Source organism: Crassostrea angulata, chromosome 2 (assembly GCF_025612915.1).
Source record: "Crassostrea angulata isolate pt1a10 chromosome 2, ASM2561291v2, whole genome shotgun sequence".
Taxonomy (NCBI): Eukaryota; Metazoa; Mollusca; class Bivalvia; order Ostreida; family Ostreidae; genus Magallana; species Magallana angulata.
In genome coordinates this window covers 51,892,019-51,909,411 of record NC_069112.1, presented here as the reverse complement: position 1 = coordinate 51,909,411, position 17,393 = coordinate 51,892,019, and the positions used below count along the sequence as shown (strand labels likewise).

The window sequence follows — 17,393 nt, the reverse complement described above, 5'->3', positions numbered from 1 at the left end:
GAACAATGAAGTTACACCTGTCCAATTACCATCCATAGCTCAATTAAAAAATGAGCTAATTAATTTCACTCTCAATTGAGATGGACTGGAATAGAAATGGTGTGCTTCATAAAAATAAATAGTTTGATTTTTTTAATGTTTCAATCTTTCTATATGCAGTATCTTGCATGATGCCACCTCTTTCATAGCTCACACCTAACTTTCCACTTTCTCTGCCCCCAGGGTGCCTCCGTGATTTCACTGTCACACATGAGTAACCTACAGGAATGCAGGTGCATATCTGACACGGTATCCTGCAAATACCTTCTCATTTCCCTGTCATACATGTAGCTCTTGCATCACTCAATAACGTGTACCTGTTATAATTTTGGAGCAGTCTCGAGTTATTCAAAAAAAGATAACTTTGAAAGTTTCTGTCTTTCAATGACAATCTTTTTTTAATTTATTTTTTGCCATCCCAATCATTCTATCATTTTCCTTTCTCATTTATTCCATCACTCTTTATTTTCTAATGCCATTTCCTTTTCTCCCATTGGTGCTCTCTCTCTCTCTCTCTCTCTCTCTCTCTCTCTCTCTCTCTCTCTCTCTCTCTCTCTCTCTCTCCACATAATCCAACAGATATCAAACACATTCCTCAATGCTGTTACACAACATCATGCCATAAAACACCATGTCACCCCCAGGAATACTGTACATGTTACACACAGGTAATTGTTCATCAGCTGGTAAGGAGCACCTGTTTTATAGCATGAGAGTTTAACAGCCCATCTGGACACCTACAACCTTCTCTAAACCTCTATCTCACAGAAATCTCCCACACATTTTTGGGTTTTAATCTTGTCAAATCACTTGTAACATGTCACCTTGCTTGGACAAAGTCACAAAGGCTCCATCTTTATTATGTAATAATTGATCTCAGAACTCTAAAACTACACCTTGACTACATGAATTTTTTTTGTTTCCTGTACAACTCATTATTTTGATTTTATAAATAAGGCTCCTAGCGATGTATTTATACTCAGTTTATAATTTTAAAATATAAGAAAATTCATTGAAACAGTAACATGTACAAATAATATAAACTGCATTTCAAAACAGCTGTATTAAATTTATTATTGTATGCCATCTTGTAACAATTGCAAGAGCAGTACATATTATTTCAACCATTATAGCAAGCCTATCAGACCCAGCTAAATCATTACAAAACAGTGGACAGTGGTTTATCATTATTCTGGCGATCAAACAAAATGACTCAATTCCCTTCTATTTACGGGTCATTTCCACCCCATTTGATAAAAGCTTACTTAGTATGTACAAATAGCCCTTATCATCATAATGACCTGCCTTCAATGAGATTAGCCAACCAGTGCTACATAATACAATACCCATATCATGTGTACCCAAAGCCAACATTCCCTGTCTATCACCACTTCCCTGTTCAAACGCCTATGAATTGAGCTTTGCCATTAAGAGCTAATTGAGTCTTCAGTTGTTATCTTTTGCAAATGTGTGTATAATCTAGTCCCTCAAAGGCCTACAAATTAAGTTCTGAATGTTATATAATTAACTTTAAGCCTTGTTATCACTTCTAAATTAGTCGGTTATTTAGCTATTTATGGGGAGACATACCATACTACCTGACTTCTTTTTGCATTGGATTCTTTAAGAAGGGAGGGGGAGTGTGTACTTAACACCATACAACATAGAGGATATAAAATCCTGCCAGTTAGTTCATATTATTGTTAATTTTGTTGTTTGAGATGGCGGATTAGCATGATAGCATAAGATCTGCATGATAGTGACATGTAATCAGACAACATTGATTATAAGCATCAGCTTATGTAAATGAGATACTCCAATGCCTTAATTCAACCAAAATCTCAAACCTCTTTTGGCAATTCAACAACTAGTCCAACATAATTCATGTAGACTTTCTTTACTTCTGATAGAAACTATAACTCGACAGACTGAACCCAAATAGCTGGAGAGTGCATAAACTGCAAGACAGCTAAGAGCTAAGACTGAAACCATAACCATATCTATCTATCAAGATTGTTTGCATTTAAATTTTGGAATAATTGTTAAAAGCAAAAATCAAAATCAGCCTGAACTGAATGGCAAGAGATGAATAGGAACAAAAAGCCGTCTTGCAATCTGCAGGATGCATAGGTTGTCTCAAGGATCAATAGGGAACAACTGATGCCATTAGAGAGCCTACAGCTTCAAGGCATACAAGTTACAGGGTCTGCAGCTGCAGTCTTACCTGAGAGTCCAGCACATTCTGCCAGAAGTTGATGTTCTTGGCGTGTAGGTCTGACAGACTCTTGGACCAGCGTAATGGGTTATTCCTATGCATTGTCACACTATCGTATTAAGCATACAACACTTCTTTCGAACAAGGATTTCACATACTCCTTTAACAATACAACACCCCAAATTGGAATGTGGATGTACACCGTGGAATGAATTCCTTGTCAGAAATCCTTGTTTGTGCACAAGACTTGTTGACTTTACAACTGTATTATTTTTTCTGGGGGTAGATCAGGCCCTATTCAGTCAGTTCTGCTCATTCCGTCCTAACAATGGACTAAATATCTTCTGTTGTGAATTGACTTCTACTGTGCAAACTTTGGGAGCTTTAATTATAATGGAGAGCTTCGATGATGATGTCTATTCAATGAGAGTCAGGCTCTAAACTCCTTGTATGCACCTTTTTCCTTTCCTCTCTAATAGCAACACATTCATGTAAATGTTTTTTAAGGGTTTTTACTAAATCCAGGGGAGCCTCTATTCAAACATATTTGTGTCCATCTAAAGATATACCATTGCATGCAACAGTCTCATTTCAAAAAGCAAAAAAAAAAAAAAATTTCTCGGACGCAATTAATTTTTCACAATCGTTCACTGTCACACAAATATCAGTTTCATTTCTTCCAACCTCCCAACAAAGGGTCAGGAAATACAAAAATAAAACTTTTTTTGGAGAGAATGAAATTCCTTTTTAGTCAAGGGGATCGAAATTTGCTTAAAACTTCACCCCAAACTAGACGACTAGAAATGTTCTGAGTTCTCATGCAGTGTCTGTCCCTGTGTCATGTCAAAGGAATGCATTTAATATAGTCATTGACTAGTTATTTATCTTTTGATAGAAAGTATAAGCTGGATCGATTGGGTCCCTTTAAAATGAGATATCTCCTCTAATCCACCAGGTCTGTTTGGGGATATTGTTTTTAAAACTCGGCACAAATTTCACACCTCCTAAATTTGACACCCTGCAGGCGATAAAGAAAAAAGGAAGAATTTCGGAGAGAGATGGTCAGATTCAATGAGTACAAAGAGATAGTGTCTCCTTTGTTGTGTGGGGCAGGGAGTCCAGTAGATTCATGAACTTTTTAAATCCCCACTCTCAGTCGGTGGTATTTTCCTGGACTTCAGATTCCCTCAATAAGACAGTAGCCTTAAAGACGGTATTTTACAGTGATGTAATCCAATCGACCTGATTAGAAGCCTGAATATATAGGTCAAACTGCTGCTGCGTCTCCTCTCAGCTTTTCCCCTTCTCACCTGTATCAGGTAAACATCCAGGTGTGATTCATCACAGGTAAACTCAATGATATTTTGGTTCCACTACCTAAACACAAGTTACATAACAAATAACAAAACCCACAAAATAATCACAATTTGAGGGAGAGGCAAATCACTATCAATGAAATCAGACACAAATTCTGGCAAAGACTATAAAGTGTCCCTTTTTCTCTTTATCCAGACTTCAACCTTGCAATCCTTTCTGGCTAGTATGGACCTGGAATATCTAGCGCCAGGACAAAATTTTTAAAAGTCTTCTGTGTTGAGAGGAAATACAAAGGTTAATCCCTAACGGCAGAGAGAAAGTGTGATCCCAATGAGGTTAAATACTCCCCTATGTATGTATTACACTGTACGCACCGAACCCCTTTTGTTAAAAAGTTCAGAGATCTATATCCCTATATATTAAATATATAAGCCCAATTTATCTCTGATCTCCAAAGTCAGTCACTCACTTACTGGTGGCTTCACCGTGAGGCCCCTCTCATGTAGGAATCGCGACTAATCTGCAAGTTCTACGAATGGACCCCAAAAGGTGTCTCCAAAGAAAAATATACACATATTAACTTGTTCAAACACAGAATGAAATGCACTGAGGGTTTAATTACGTGTTCAGGAACACAATCTTCTTTTTGCACCTTGCTCAGGAACTTGGATAATATCACAAATAAATGGGATTTTCAGATAGAGAAGTGACTGTAAATGCAGACTGAAATCAAACACAGGAAATGCACTTATTAACAGCGTGAGGTGGAGTGCTTCATTCCCAAAAATTTTATCTCCACTCGTAAAAGAGCTGCAGTGTCCAAAATTAATAACTTCCACTTCATAACGCTTCTCCTTCTTCAGAGAAAAAATGTTTTAAAAATTATCTGCAGAATTGATCAGACAGATATTAGGTATGTTCAAAATATGAAACTTATTAATGACTGCATACTGCACTGTCACTCACAGAATTAACAACCTGAAAATCTTCTACCAGCATCTGCCCCTTCCAAAATATTGCTGACAAGTTGACGTCACTGGGTTGTAGGGTCAATGGTGAACAAAAAGTTCAAAATCTCCTGAAATTCTCCTTTTTTTACACAGGAAAATAAAACAACTAGTACATACACTGGTTGTTTCAACAACCATACAGCTGACTGCTTTAATTAAATTTGCAGAAAATTCAAAGAAATTTTCCTTAAGTATATTGCACCTTGGCTTTTTTCACATTATTTCCTTCTTTAGCTCGATCCCTTTAGGAAAATGAATGTTGTCCAAAAATGGAGACTTAGAGAGAACAGTCCTAACACCTAGTGGTCAACTTCCTTGAATGGAGCAACCTCTGTCCCTGCAGATGTTTTCCTCCAGAATTAAGGAATTCCCCTGGAAATCTAACAGCTTCCCTCGGTCAGTCACTGCCCTGTGAGTATCACCGAGTACTGTGATGGTTGTCGGCTCTCCTGTTTCCTGACAAGTTACATGGGTAAGTAAGGCAGGAGCCCTGGTTACCTGTTACAAGGGGCCCCCTACAGGTGTAGTCTGACCGGGCCGCCAGTCTTGTAGATTACTGATACACGCCGGTTTCTAGCCAGAGGCCCCCTCCAGGTGTATAACGCACATTCCTAGCTGAGACGGGCTATAGGCTCCCACCTCATCCCCGGTCGTCATCCGTCACACACGTAAGGAGGATTGACAGCCGAGATTTGGACAGTGTGTGTCGGCAATACACCGATGTGTATCTTACAGACCTCTGTTTCAATGAAACTCCATCTACGAGCGGATCATATGTCACAGACCAGGCCATCACAGAGGATTTCTGTCTATTTACTCTTTAAAGTTTGTCATAGAATAATTCTATGTTCATCCACATGTAAATTAAATTCTTCAACAATAATAAAATATCAATTCAAATATTTGTATATATAGATTCTTTTTACTATTAACCATTCAATATCAAAATTTCATAAGAACTCATTAGAGGACATGCAATTCAAAGTTAAAATCATTGCAGAAAACCCTTGAATTTTTACCAATATGTTTCCTCTATCTATCACCATAGCACCCTTCCTAGTGCCTCCTTCATTATATATGTAAATTACTTTGTCTTGTGACAAAATGTTAATTGTTTTCCCTGATAACTGGGCTCTATCATAGTGGAATTTTATCAATGAACCTCTGGGTCATGCCTGCGTTTACTGATATGGACCTGACATACAGCCTTCATTAGCATCTGGACCACAGGCCCACCCAGTCTAGGTCCTGATTTATCATATCATGATAAAGAATCTCCTAATTGATCGAGAGAAAAAATGCCAACAAAGCACAAACTCTGTCCCATAAGGAACAGCTCATATTGAGCACCAAAAGATCACCTCAAATTTTTCATCTAATAAAAAAGGAATATCATGCACATATGTCAAGAATTCACTCCCTGCCTTTTATATAATACTGTAAAAGCTTTTAAATGATTAAAGTAAATTGAGCTGTACTAGAATGATCTGGCCAAATATCTGCACCCTCCTTTTCCCATCCCCCATCCCCACCCCCCAAAAAATGATAATTTTCCACACAAAAAAGACACAGGCACACAAATCTGTTTGGGTTAATTAGCAAAAAGGGAGATAACCCTGTAAACTAGAAAACCATCAAAACAAACTTAATCAAAATTTATCTTCACTAAATAATTACAACGTTCGTCAGTACAAACTACATTAAAGCATGCAATAATAACAATTAGTAAAACATGAAACTTCTGAACATTAATACATTAAAAATTAAAAAAAGTTTTCATCACATGCATAAATGAATACAGTTAAATTTTTTTTTTAATTTCAGATATTGATTTTGGGTTATAATGTTTAATCAAAGAGGCCTCTGCCACTCAATGGTATATATAAAGCAAGAAAACAAAGCCCACATAACAAACCAATGTCACTATAAACATATCAGGCTGAGCTTAACCATAATATTTTGTTTTTGAGAAGTGGGGAAAAAATACACTGTATTTTTTACATTTATATTTAAGATCATGAAAAAATTATTTCATAATATCACATATTTTACCTTACAACTGGCAAAACAAAAAGGAAAGCATTCCTTAGGAATATTATTAATGTACTTGGTTTTAAGATTATAGCTATTAAATGTTACATCTCCTGATCTCCAGCATTTGCAATGTACAGTTTAGACTAAATATCTGCTTCCTATGAAACCTATGAAACTGATAGGTAAAGAGGAGAGAGAAGAGTGGGGAGGTAGGTAGCAGTGTTAGGAATTATTGTCAATGGCATGCACATTTTCTTACCTTGACCTTTGTTGGTGCTTTCACAAAGCCCTTCACAAAGAATTGAAATATTTGTCAAACACAATATACACTCAGTCATAATGCAAAACATCCAAAGGGGAATAACTCCAAACAAATTCTGTAGATCACAGCTACTCCACAAGTTCTTTCCTTCTTTTACGAAAAGATAGAAAAGATTTAAATTGAGGAGAGATTGTTTGATGTCACAAGGTTGAGTAAAGAATGAGTGGATAGTGAGATTTTTTCTGTTGAATTTCTCTAAGTCAACAAATGTCCATATTGTGCTTTTTCAATTGAAAGAATTTGTAATTAAATAACGTATGTACCTGTGCACAACTTTATAAACAAACAAAAAATAGCTAAAAAGCTTACTCTTTTACTTATTTAAACTTTAATCTGGCTCACTGCTAAAACACCTGTACAATAATTTGAGTGTTACGATAAAGTTTCATAAAATTGGGGTATTCTTTTCAAAATATATGTCTCAAGCACTGTGATATAAAACATTTTTTGTATATCTTTCACTGTTATCAAACAATTCATGTTCACTCACCCTCAAACAACACATTCATAATAATGTTGAGTAAGGTCTATTTTGAGTTGCTCCATTTATTGACAGGCCAATAAATCTTTGAATAAAACTCAGGCATCAATATTAAAAAATATTGATTTTTAAATTTCTTCTCCATTTTCAAATTCATTAGCACTTTTTAAAGTAAACTTTAGAAAAATTATTTTAAAATGAATCTGTAAATTTACTGTGTACTTGACTTTTGAAACACAAATCTACATGACACATCCACATTTTCCCTTTATATATTTGTCTCCAAGACAACACTTCTTGATTTACATGTCTCCATGACAACACTTCCCGATTTACATGTCTCCATGACAACACTTCCTGATTTACATCTTTTGATGACATCACTGTAATTGATATGTCTCCATGACAACCCTTTGTAGTTAACATGTCTCCATGACAATACTTACATCTTCCTGATCTGTCTCTGGCTCCATCTCTCTGAACTTGTCCAGTAACCTTTGACTTTTCCTGTGGGCAGGGGGACTCAATTCTGACGATTTCCTGCATATATCCAAATTTAAAAAAAATTATAAAAATGTAAAAAAAAAAAAAATTAGAACGCTTTTTATAATTAAGGAATGAATTCAATATTTATTTGTTTTATACGATATAAAATGGTTTGAAACAGTTTACGCTTTTTTATAAACCGCTTCGCGGTTTATAAATATTGAATTCATTGCTTATAATTTAATTTTTTTTACTTTTCATTGTAGATAAAAACGGTCATTTGACCTTTAAAATGACGTAAAATTGTACAAAATTCAAACGTAACGTCAGGCGTATTGATACGTTTTTGACGTTAGTCTTACTATGATGTAGGCAACATTCTTTATACGATATAAAATAATATTTAAGCCAATCAGAAAGCACGTTACAACCAGAATTAAATTATTTAATAATAAACTACTGTTCAAACAAACCTGATGAGAATAATATCACTTATTAGGTGTCTTACTGTCTGTCTGGTTGATCAATCTCATCTATGAGATTGCATGATCAACCCAATATATTTCTGTAGTCAGTCATTAACAAACATAATAAATGTTATGTTTTCCCGAGAACTATCAAGTAAGACTTTTATTCACAAAAAACAATGATCGACGCAAATCCATGTAAAAGTGGCCTTACCGCTTGTCCATTTTCACATAGGCCTAACCAAACCCTGAACTCTTCAAAATGATCACTCTACATTTCAAATACTATTTGCAAATCTTTGCTGCACCATTGTTTACTTATAATCAATGTTTAGCTGCTGTTCAATTTTAAACATTTTCTCCTTTTCCTCTGCAGAGGTTAGAGCAAATCTTGATGCTGCCATTTTATTCTGCTCCAGACACAACAATATGAGGTCAATTCAAGGGGCAACTAACTTTTCAAAGGGCAAATATCCAAATCTTTGAAGAACTTACAAATCCCTATTTCGGTATGAAATATTATGAAATGTCGAGAAGAGTAGGCAAAGTGTTGGCCATATTGGTGAATATTAATTCTCACCAGACAGACATAGAGATATATCCGGCAGTCATGTGTCATGTGTGAACCAATTGATGTTTGATATTTCAGTCCGAGGGAAAACAAGAGATTGTTAAGTTCACTTAAATATTCTTAATATCCTTTTCCTCTTTACATTAAATTCATTACACCCAGTATATCATATAGAACCATTTTAACAAGGCCTTGGACTTTCAGTACGATGTAACTATCTGTTTTTTTGCATCAAAACAAGTTAAAATGACGCTGGTTTCAAGCGAAATATACACCGATTGCGTAGTTTTCGCTCAAATGCCAGACAAATCTTGTTGATTTCAAAGAGCAATGGCTGAGTGGCCTACAAAGAAATAGACAGAACAACGTCACATTCCTGTCTGACACAACTACCCAAAGTCCAAGCTCTTGTTAAAATGGTTCTAATATTCTCCTGAATTCCCAAATTGTAATATATAGTACGTACGTATTTGTGTTTTTGGACGGTTTTCCAGTGTTATTCTCGAGACTGAACGCTGAATCTCGCTCACTCTTGAGCAGCTCGAGTTGTCTGATGGCTTGATCTCGCTCCTCTACGGCCTTAGCGTTCTCTCTGAGCATGAGATCTCGCTCATTGAGCGCCAACTCCAGGCTCAGCTGTAATGCCTGAGTGGGTTTCTTCTCCTCTCCATTGGGAGATAGACTTCCTGTCAAAGATAAGACATGTAATTATTATAAGGAAATGCATTATAAATATCTTCAAATTCATTGAATATGTAATGCAATGACAGACATATTTGGTTCAAAGCTTTAAAATAAAAGAAGCTGTTGTAAAAAAAAAATCCCTGTTTTATCAATGATTTTATTATCAAGCATTACAATGAAGTCTATAGGAAATCATAGAAAGTTAATCCTTTTGCAGCCATTTGACTCATAGAGCCACACTAATACCCATTTTCTGCTGGGCTAAGCGGATGAGAGTCATTGACTCCCCATGGATAGGACAGTATACGCCATTTTTCCAAATGAAATGAAGTTCCTTGTCCAAGGAGACAGCACACAACATTAAGTTATCTAAGTGGGATTTGAACCAGCAACCTTTGCTACATGACTTTTCACTTACAGAGATACATACCCTCAAGACCAATAATTCAATCTCCTTTTTCTTCATTATTTCATCTTTTTCATACCAAATAAACTTTCCATTTTAATCTGATACACAGATTTACCTAATTAGTTTTTAACTACATGGGTTTTTATCTAATTGAAACAAGTGAATGTTCAATGATAATCCAACTGAAAAAATAAGAAATATCTTCATGACATTTATTTCTGGAGGATGTTGTCCCAACCTTAGTCCAATCAACACAAACAAAATCATTTTAAAAAGCCAGTTTAAAAAAAGAATTCAATCTAAATGTAGTCTGATGGTGGTTGGGGGTATTTCTTATACATGTATATATATACCAAATGCAGGCAAAATTACTTTAAATTTAACTTACACCTGGTTTTATAATAGAAGGTCATGAAATGTGTATGTAACTCAAGTTTGAATTTCAATGCTCCTTTTGAGGTTGGTTTTATCTAAATTGAATGTTGTCCTTGTACAAAAAAAAACATGTGTCAAGACTTAATTACCCGATTCTTCCTTTTTTGAAAACCAACTAGGGAAAAAAGCCAAGAAAAAACAAAAAAAGAGCCATCTTAATCTAAATATCAGTGATTTAGCTTGCACGCGGAGAGCAGTGTCAAGCCATGTCAAACACACACGGTGCACCGCAATTAAGATAGCGTCAACAAACACAGACTAATGAACATGTACCGATAATCACAGGAATCAAACAATTACTCACTTACGGTCACAAAGACTAATTTACACAGATCTACCTGTCTGCTATAGTGTCACAATCATTTCAGCTTTGCAATGCTCTAGATATGTTCCAGATATCCTGTTCGAATTAAGTGTACAAAAAAGCAGGGGGGAAAAAGTTTTGCATTTTGAACATGCCCTGAGAATGAGTGTAAGACTTAAAGCAAAACTGACAAACAGAATATACAGAGAAAATGTATATGGATGAACTTAAGAAGTGAAGACTACTTTTCTGCGGAGAATAAGAGAAAACCTGCATTAGTCAATTACTGCACAGCTCAACTTCAATATCTCAAATAGCCATATCTCGAATACCATGGATATGATAAATTTATTTACAGATTTTCCAACCACTAAATTTTTTTAAGTATTTCAATGATTACATCTCCAATTTTTAAATATTTCTTATATCTAAATTTAAATTTCCCCAATCCCATTTAGAACCATTTAAAACAAGGTTTAACTGTGTTCTCTCTCTCTCTCTCTCTCTCTCTCTCTCTCTCTCTCTCTCTCTCTCTCTCTTATTGCCTGTCTGTTAGTTCATCTACTGTGTGTATAGGTTTACAATTTCATTTGGCCAAAAGCTATAAAGAAAGAGATAAACTTCATGATAGAAGATCAGGAAACTAGACTCCTGACATCTCCTGCTATCAGACCTCTCCTTCGTTTCATTAATTATCCAACAGTTATGTCATTCACCTTAAAGGCTGGTCATGCTAAAAAACATAATAATTCCTTCTTTCTAATTATTTTTTAAAACCGACAACTAAGTTTAATGCTTCCATTGTGTGAGACAAGAGGTTTGCTCTCTGTAGTTCTAATGTACACAGTCAATATTGACACAAGCTTTAGCTCCTGATAAACAATGCAACAATGCAACAATGTGTATCAAACATCCGAGACATAGATACCAGAGTCAGACTTGACTCAAAAAATTACCTACGTGAGTCACCCAATGTACATGACAAACAAACCAATGTACCAAACATTGATTTTTTTTCTTTCTTTCTTTTTTCTTAAGGTAAAATCATGATTCACAGATATAACATCCACTTTAAATTTCCTCCCCCAATATTCCAAACAGCATTTACATACCTTCAACGGAAAATTTCTAAAAACCCTGTCCCTAATTGACTTGCAATTTTCACCTACAGCGTTCCGAGCCAATACCTCTCCCCTAAAGACAAGGCCGACATCCCTGAACCTCCCCCGGTAACGTAATACTCAGCGAGCAGGCCTGGGAGAGGGTAGTTCTCACACTGTATTCAAAGCACTTCCCCTGAACCATTTAAATGCATTAAGATCTGTAGATAGTATTTTAATATTTTGCTTTTACATCTTGTACACTAATTCCTATAATAGACGACATTACACCCCCCGTTATACAAAAGAAAGAGAACCTATTCTCCCAATAAAGCTTTTAAATCAAGCGCAATATGTCTCGATAACAATTTTTTAAACTAGTTTAAGTTAGCGCTGAATATCATACATGTAGATGTCCATGAAAAAGAGAAAATTCTCTCTGAGACTCTCTTTGTCTTTAGCTCTCAAGTCTTTGTCCGATACAAAATTTCTTCATAAAATGATGAGGCCTCTGGACACTACACTGTATGGAAATATATGACTAAGGGGGAATTATATTACTTTTGTTTGTGGGTTTACCCTAAAGACAGGTCCTGCAGTTTGACTCCTGGGGACAGGAAAAAATCATTTTTACTATTCATCTGTGGGTCACTCTTATATTCAATAAGGACTGGCATTGCAGCTACCATTTCAATGTAGACCAACCACTGCATGTATGTCAGTGTGGAGGCAAAAGGTCACCACACTTGAAGGCACCGCAATACAACCACAGAAACCACAGAAACCACAGAAAACCAAAGGAAATGACTCAGAGACTGGATCAAGTCTACCTGGAGGACAGAATTACCATAGTTAACTGATAGTCATGGTTGTACAATAAATATGGGGAGTGTGTCTGTCCATGTCACAAGGTGCAAACAGCAGTCAACCTTACAACATTTTGATGCTCATACAAACAGTCAGAGTATCGTTATACATGCAAGTTAGCTAGCTCAGACAGACCCTGCAATTCATAACTGTCACCAAGTTTATTATCACAAATCAGGCAGTGGCTTGGTAATATTGACTTTCATATGATTTTCATTGCTAATCTGCTTCAATAATATGGTGACCAAATTCACGTAATCTTTATAAGCACCCCACCCTTCCCCCTCTCCCCTCCACCAACGCTTTAAATATGCATATTAAGAACATTTGCACAGTATTTAAAACATTTTATTTCACAGGCTGTCATAATATTTTCATTTCAAGTTATGCCTGTATTTACCTTTTTTCATACATTCAGAGTACAATTTGTTGAATGACTGGAATACCATCACTGAACAAGTGTCTTGAAATCTTGCATTATATCCTTACCGAGAATTATTAACCTATTCTAGAATGCAAGAATTCAATTCATTCATAAATGTATGCAAATTTTCTCAGATTAACAGGAAACTCATTTCCATGCTTTATCATAAGTGATAGCTAGGCCTGGTAATATCATAAATAAATGTGGTCTTACAAGTCACCAGTGCCCATTAAAATGATAACCAAATTTTAGGACGATAGGGAGGCAATTAAATCGTGCATATCCTACAAAGTCTGTGGTCAGCATTCTTTTATACTTCCTAAATCATTAACTTTGTGATGTAATTAGGTAGACACCAAACATTTCTGCCCTGTATCAACATTATCCCTGTAAAAAAAATAGATGATGAGTTTTCCCCCATATTATCAGTCTCTCTTTGGGAGTGAGCCTGCAAGTGTCTTGAAATCCTTATCACATTTCACATAGAAACAAGAGCTCAGCTGACATGGAATGTAAACAATCAAAAGAGACATTTTCGTACATCAGGTATCTGAAATCGCGCGATAACCATGGAAATTGGTCATGTTATCTTCACCCCTCAAAACAGTTTATCTGATTGTAAACGGGGATAACTCCGAGATGTAGAAATTTACCCTCCCTTTAAAAAAATGTAAATGATACAGAATATAACTGTTTTTCTATATTTATTCTGTGAAATGAATAATATAACAAGAAATCAACATACTGCCACACTGATATTTTTAGACATGTAAGTTCAACAAGAATTTATAATGTGTAATTCCCAAAAAAAATCTTTTTCAACTCTTCCACACAATTCCTGACCCCCCCCCCCACCCCCACCCCAACAGTAAATCTCAATTCTTAACAGAATGTAATGTATTCTTAAAGTACCAGGTACATGAAGAGAGGTCAGTTTGTGATAGCCCCCCCCCCTTCCCCTTCAAATCCGACAACACTTGTTCAGAAAAATGTTAATCAGAGTTCAGGAGTGTGCAAGCATATAGCCTTTTTATGAGTAGATTTCCTATTTATGACTCAATCTCTTTGAGATAAACACCAAACCTTTGCATAAAAAAGGTGGCACATTTAATCTACATTGTGGCAGCCCTAGTCTCAACTCTTGTGGTCAATATTGCACATGATTAAGGTTCCTCATATCTTATGTTCAAAACCAAATGAACAAAGAAAGAGAACAAAAACACATTGATAGCATATATTAACACACACTCTCTCTCTCTCTCTCTCTCTCTCTCTCTCTCTCTCTCTCTCTCTCAAAAGACCTAACTTTGCTTTGTTTATTTTCCAAATAAACTACCCAGAGTAATACAATATGCAGCTTCAATGTCAAAACAAAGGAGACCAAACAAAAAAAATTTCTATGCAGCATTTCTTTTAAATCTGGTTTCTTTCCCATCAGATAAGAATTAAACCTCTCTCTATACATCCCTCTCTGTCAAAGGAACTGTACCTTATCATCAAACAAATTTAGAAGCTTCCTTTTTATAAAACTCTCTCAATCTTCAGCCAACTTAAGCGTGACACTGATGAGAAGCTCTTGGTCCTGGTGAACACAGGGAAAACTTTGGGGGGGGGGGGGGGGTATCTTATCACAGGACTCCCTGATTATATTAACAACTTATGCTGCATCAACCTTCCAGCTCAAAAAAAAAAACATGCTCCAAAAACTGATTTATATATAGACTTGAAGACACACAAATACAGATTTAAGACTGATATCATATTTAGGTAACTCTTAACGGCTAAATCAGATGGTATGGCCTTGACTTTAAAATTTGTGCAATTTGCTTTTGATACACATCGCATTTACAACTGAAAGATACAAGGAAATATCTATTTTTTTGAAAAGCATATTGCAAATATGATATAATGAACAAATATTTACAATGAAAGAATATATACAGTATTCCATTATATTTTACTACGTACGTTTCATTATTGCACCCGTCAGGCTTCAATACCAATCAAAGCAAGCTCTGGATAATTGTAAACCGTAACTTAATTTTAAATTGCGTAATCTGATTGTAAAAATAAAAAATAACAAAAAACTCTAGTTAATCTATAGGTCCTCCCTCCTTGCTTTATGAACTCGGCCTTTACACTGAGTGGCCCTCACCTCCACACAATGGCTGACCTGTTGCTGAAATTGACATGCATTAATTAAAAGATAACATCTTAATTGCCCTTCAGAATATACAGGCCTGAAACGGTTCCACAACAAACAATGGCTGTATGTCCTCCGTACAACTCCTGAGTAAACTCAGAGAGCTTGTTTACATATTATCCACAATCACAACAATGACAGGGACTAAATTATTTTTTTTTCCAAAAAGAATTGAAATTCTTGTAATTTTGCAAATCAAGACATTGGTAAACTGCCCCTTTTTCTCCTTGCCCTGCTCATTCAACTGACCCCTGACAATGCCCCCCCCCCCAACCCTTCAACTCCTTTAAAGGTCCATAAATGAAGTCTATCCTACAGTACTTCTCCAACCTGCACATTCAACCACTTCTACTTTCAACAAGTTAAACATTAAACCCTGTCAATTGAAAAAAGAGCAATATCCATTGCATTTATTCTCATTTTTTATGTGATGGTTATAAATCTAAGTGTAATATGGTGAACCTTTTCCCCCTTTGACACACTAACATTTACAAACCTCTATCGTCCTCTCTCCCTGCACTTGAATGTCAACAGCAAAATCTGTGTGATCCGGTGCTCAATTTAAAAACAAACAAATTTTAAAAAGCCTATGTTTAAACTCTGGCAATAAGTCTCGCACAGGTATAGTAAAATATAACACTGAAAATTCAAAGCCTCCGAAATCACAGACACTTCCCCTCAATAGTCAATTTATACTTGTAGTGAATCAGTAGCAAACTTCATACAGCAAGTGACACTGTCCACTTTACAGCACTATTTTTGAAAAAAAAATCTCCTACCTGTCTGTTAGCGTTACGCGTCTTTGACCTAGATTTACCTGTGTGTATTCGGGGCTTCTCTCCAGAGTCTGTGCTGCCGGTGTGTGTACTACTATCACCTAAACAAGAGAGACACTGGGCCACGCTAGGGGGGCATCTCAAAACTTAATAACAACGAATAAAAATACATTAACTTTTACTTTTTACTGGGGGATCATCTCAAAAAGAATTATATGGAACTTGTCTGTTAAGTGTAATTGAAGATTGGTCTATGAGGTTCTTCACTTAAAAATTAGATTTTTAAACTTGTGCATAATTTCAATGAAATAAAATGCACAAACTGAACAACTCAAAGATTACGGTACTTATCTCTCTTTCTTCAGAGACTTTTCATGTATTTGACAGTTTTATCACTAAAACACATCACTTCGAAAACTAGAGAAAAAAGAGTGCAACAACAGCAATAGTCAAATATTTGCATTCACTTGCTGTTTCACTTATCTAAAAGTCAAAAAGAATTTTCTCAAATTCTTCACTCAAAATCTTACTTTTGATTTATTTTTCTACTGCACGTTCACTGTAATTGGAAAAAAATTATCATTTGTTAACTGTTTACATAAATTGAATCAGATAGCAAATATTTGATATTTATATAGTATCAATTATATAAATGTCAGCAGTAAATCATGAAAAGTCTTCCATCTTCTCCATAGCAGTATTGAGTAACCTTTACATGTAATAAAACCTCTAATAATTGAACAGTGGAACCGTTTCACCTCTCAATCAGTAAATGTATATAGTGATCTTCTCACAAAAAAACAAAATCTACTGAAAAGATTCCAGCCATCTTTTTTGATGTCAATCGACCTTGTCAATCATATCAATCAGTCAAAGACCAAAATTAGCCGTGCACTGTTGAACTTAGGGCGCAGTGGACACATGCAGGACAATGTAATTGTATGTAGGGTTCCGTCAGTGACTTAGCAATTTACGACTTTGTTTATTATTCACTGAGAACTTTGTTATGGACAGTGGTGAAGTCTTAATTCGGTCCATTATCTTTGTAATTCATTGTTAATTACGATACACATGGATAATGCTTTACATGAAAAATGGTCTTTCGCTCTTTGTTACAACTCTGAAATTAACTGGTCACAATCTCTATTTGAAATGGACAATTTTCAATGTGCATGTGTAAAGATGCGATTCAAGGATTTCTACTTTTAATCATATGTTTTAAATTTTCACTATTAATATAGAATATACT

General features: G+C 35.5%; 1 protein-coding gene across 12 annotated transcripts in view; it reads right to left on the bottom strand.

Moving 5' to 3' along the window:
* The window catches only part of LOC128173747 (tight junction protein ZO-1-like), a 64,527-nt gene that overhangs the window by 43,461 nt on the left and 3,673 nt on the right, over positions 1 to 17,393 (bottom strand). For 7 of the 12 annotated variants that reach the window (XM_052839408.1, XM_052839418.1, XM_052839420.1 and 4 more), the window contains exons 2-4: positions 9,409 to 9,628; positions 7,865 to 7,958; positions 6,875 to 6,904 (exon numbers count right to left, since the gene is read on the bottom strand). In XM_052839408.1, coding sequence (XP_052695368.1) covers positions 6,875 to 6,904; positions 7,865 to 7,958; positions 9,409 to 9,628 — 344 coding nt within the window. Of the gene's footprint in view, positions 1 to 2,263; positions 2,844 to 6,874; positions 6,905 to 7,864; positions 7,959 to 9,408; positions 9,629 to 11,886; positions 12,083 to 15,864; positions 16,109 to 16,185; positions 16,318 to 17,393 lie in introns of those variants that run through there. The other 5 variants (XM_052839412.1, XM_052839411.1, XM_052839414.1 and 2 more) reach the window with 5 other exon arrangements.